The sequence below is a fragment of the Rhincodon typus genome, unplaced genomic scaffold, assembly GCF_021869965.1.
Source record: "Rhincodon typus isolate 14 unplaced genomic scaffold, sRhiTyp1.1 hic_rhity00000601, whole genome shotgun sequence".
In the NCBI taxonomy this organism is placed as follows: domain Eukaryota; kingdom Metazoa; phylum Chordata; class Chondrichthyes; order Orectolobiformes; family Rhincodontidae; genus Rhincodon; species Rhincodon typus.
In genome coordinates this window covers 2,383-4,511 of record NW_025966239.1, presented here as the reverse complement: position 1 = coordinate 4,511, position 2,129 = coordinate 2,383, and the positions used below count along the sequence as shown (strand labels likewise).

Genomic DNA, 2,129 nt, shown 5'->3' with positions numbered 1-2,129 from the left:
GGATAGGGTGTGAGGGGAGGGGATGATGGGGAGGGGGTGATGGGGAGGGAGTGATGGGGTGAATGACAGGGAGGGGTGTTTATGTTTGGGATTCCCCTCTCACCTTAAACCTACGCCCTTTAGTTTTGGACTCACCTACTCCTGGGTAAAGACTTTGTCTGTTTACTTTATCCATGCCCCTCATGATTTTATAAACCACTATAAGGTCACCCCCTCAGCCTCCGACACTCCAGGGAAAATAGCCCCAGCCTATCCAGCCTCTCCCTATGCCTCAAACCCTCCAATCCTGGCAACATCCTTGTAAATCTTTTCTGAACCCTTTCAAGTTTCACAACATCCTTCCTACAGCAGGGAGACCAGAATTGCACACAGTATTCCAAAAGTGGCCTCACCAACGTCCTGTACAGCTGCAACATGACCCTCCCAACTCCTATACTCAATGCACTGACCAATAAAGGCAAGTGTACCAAATGCCTTCATCACTATCCTATCTACCTGAGACTCCACTTTCAAGGAACTATGAACCTGTACTCCAAGGTCTCTTTGTTCAGTAACACTCCCCAGGAGATTATCATTAAGTGTATAAGTCCTGCCCTGATTTGCCTTTCCAAAACGCAGCACCTCACATTTATCTAAAATAAACTCCATCTGCCACTCCTCGGCCCATTGGCCCATCTGATCAAGATCCCAGTGTACTCTGAGGTAACCTTCTTCACTGAGGAAGTGTTCTGAGGAAGGGTCACTGGACCTGAAATTAACTCTGATTTATCTTCACAGATGCTGCCAGACCTGCTGAGCTTTTCCAGCAACTTCTGGTTTTGTTCCTGATTTACAGCATCTGCAGTTCTTTCGGTTTTTATTTAACCTTCTTCACTGTCCACCATGCCTCCAATTTTGGTGTCATCTGCAGACTTAGTAAACACACTTCGTACGTTCACATCCAAATCATTGATATAAATGACTCCTGTAAGTAACCAGTGCAGATGGAGACAAGCAGCTGTTTAAAATTAAGAGACATTTAGACGGGAAGAAACATTTCCCCTTGCTGGAGAGATCTATGACCTGGGGGAATAGATTGAAGGTAAGGGGCAGAAGGTTTAGAGGGGATGTGAGGAGAAACCTTTTCACCCAGCCAATGGCCTAGTGGTATTGTCTCTGGACAATAATCCAGAGACCCAGATAGCATTCTGGGTTCGAATCCCACCACAGCAGACAGTGATTATTGAATTCAATAAGGAATTAGAGTCTAACAGCGACTATTGTCGATTGTCGGAAAAACCCATCTGGTTCACTAATGTCCTTTGGGGAAGGAAACTGCCATCCTTACCTGGTCTGGCCTACATGTGACTCCAGACCCACAGCAATGTGGTTGACTCTTAACTGCCCTCTGGGCAATTAGGGATGGGCAATAAATGCTGCTTGGCCAGCGATGCCCTCATCCCGTGAATAAATAAAGAAACTCAAAGGGCAGTGGGAATCTGGAACTCACGGCCTGTCAGGGTGGGAGAGGGAGAAACCCTCATCATATTGAATAAGGATTTAGATGTACAGTTGCGATGCCAAGACACAGAACTATGGGCCAGGTGCTGGGAAATGGGCTTAGTGTAGTTAGGTGGCTGTTTTTGAGTAAAGCAGACTTGATGGGCCAAAGGGCCTGTTTCTGCGCCGTAGATTTCTATGACCCTATGCCACTAAGGAGACGCAAATGGCTGCACCACAGCTGAGGGGGGAGGGGTGAGTGCCTCATTCTGACGGAGGGGGCTGCAAATTCCAGCAATGTGAGGCCGTTAGAGGGGCAGGCCCACACGACAGACACAGTTTCAGTGAGGCTCCTGTGAGCAGACCGACTCCTTGCACCAACAACCCCCCATTAATTCACCTCAGGTAGTGGCTGGATCATGTTAACATCTGGGATGGAGGAGCTATGTTTGTCAAGCTAGAATAATGAAGGTGAATCGTTGAGGTGAGGGGGCAGAGAGAGGGTGAGGGGGCAAGGTGAGGGTGAGGGGGCAGAGGGAGTGTGAGGGGGAAGAGAGAGTGTGAGGGGGCAGAAGAGAGGGTGAGGGGGCAGCAAGAAGGTGAGTGTGAAGGGGCAGGGAGAGTGTGAGGGGCCAGGGAGAGAGTGAGGG

General features: G+C 49.0%; 1 protein-coding gene across 1 annotated transcript in view; it reads right to left on the bottom strand.

Annotated features, from left to right (window-relative positions):
- LOC109916942 (deoxycytidine kinase-like) overlaps positions 1 to 809 on the bottom strand; it is a gene marked incomplete at its 5' end in the record, with an annotated part of 8,469 nt that extends 7,660 nt beyond the window's left edge. The window contains one exon of the mRNA XM_048621375.1: positions 776 to 809. Within this exon, the coding sequence (XP_048477332.1) occupies positions 776 to 809 (34 nt within the window). The remainder of the gene's footprint in view (positions 1 to 775) is intronic.
- Positions 810 to 2,129: the final 1,320 nt, after the last annotated feature.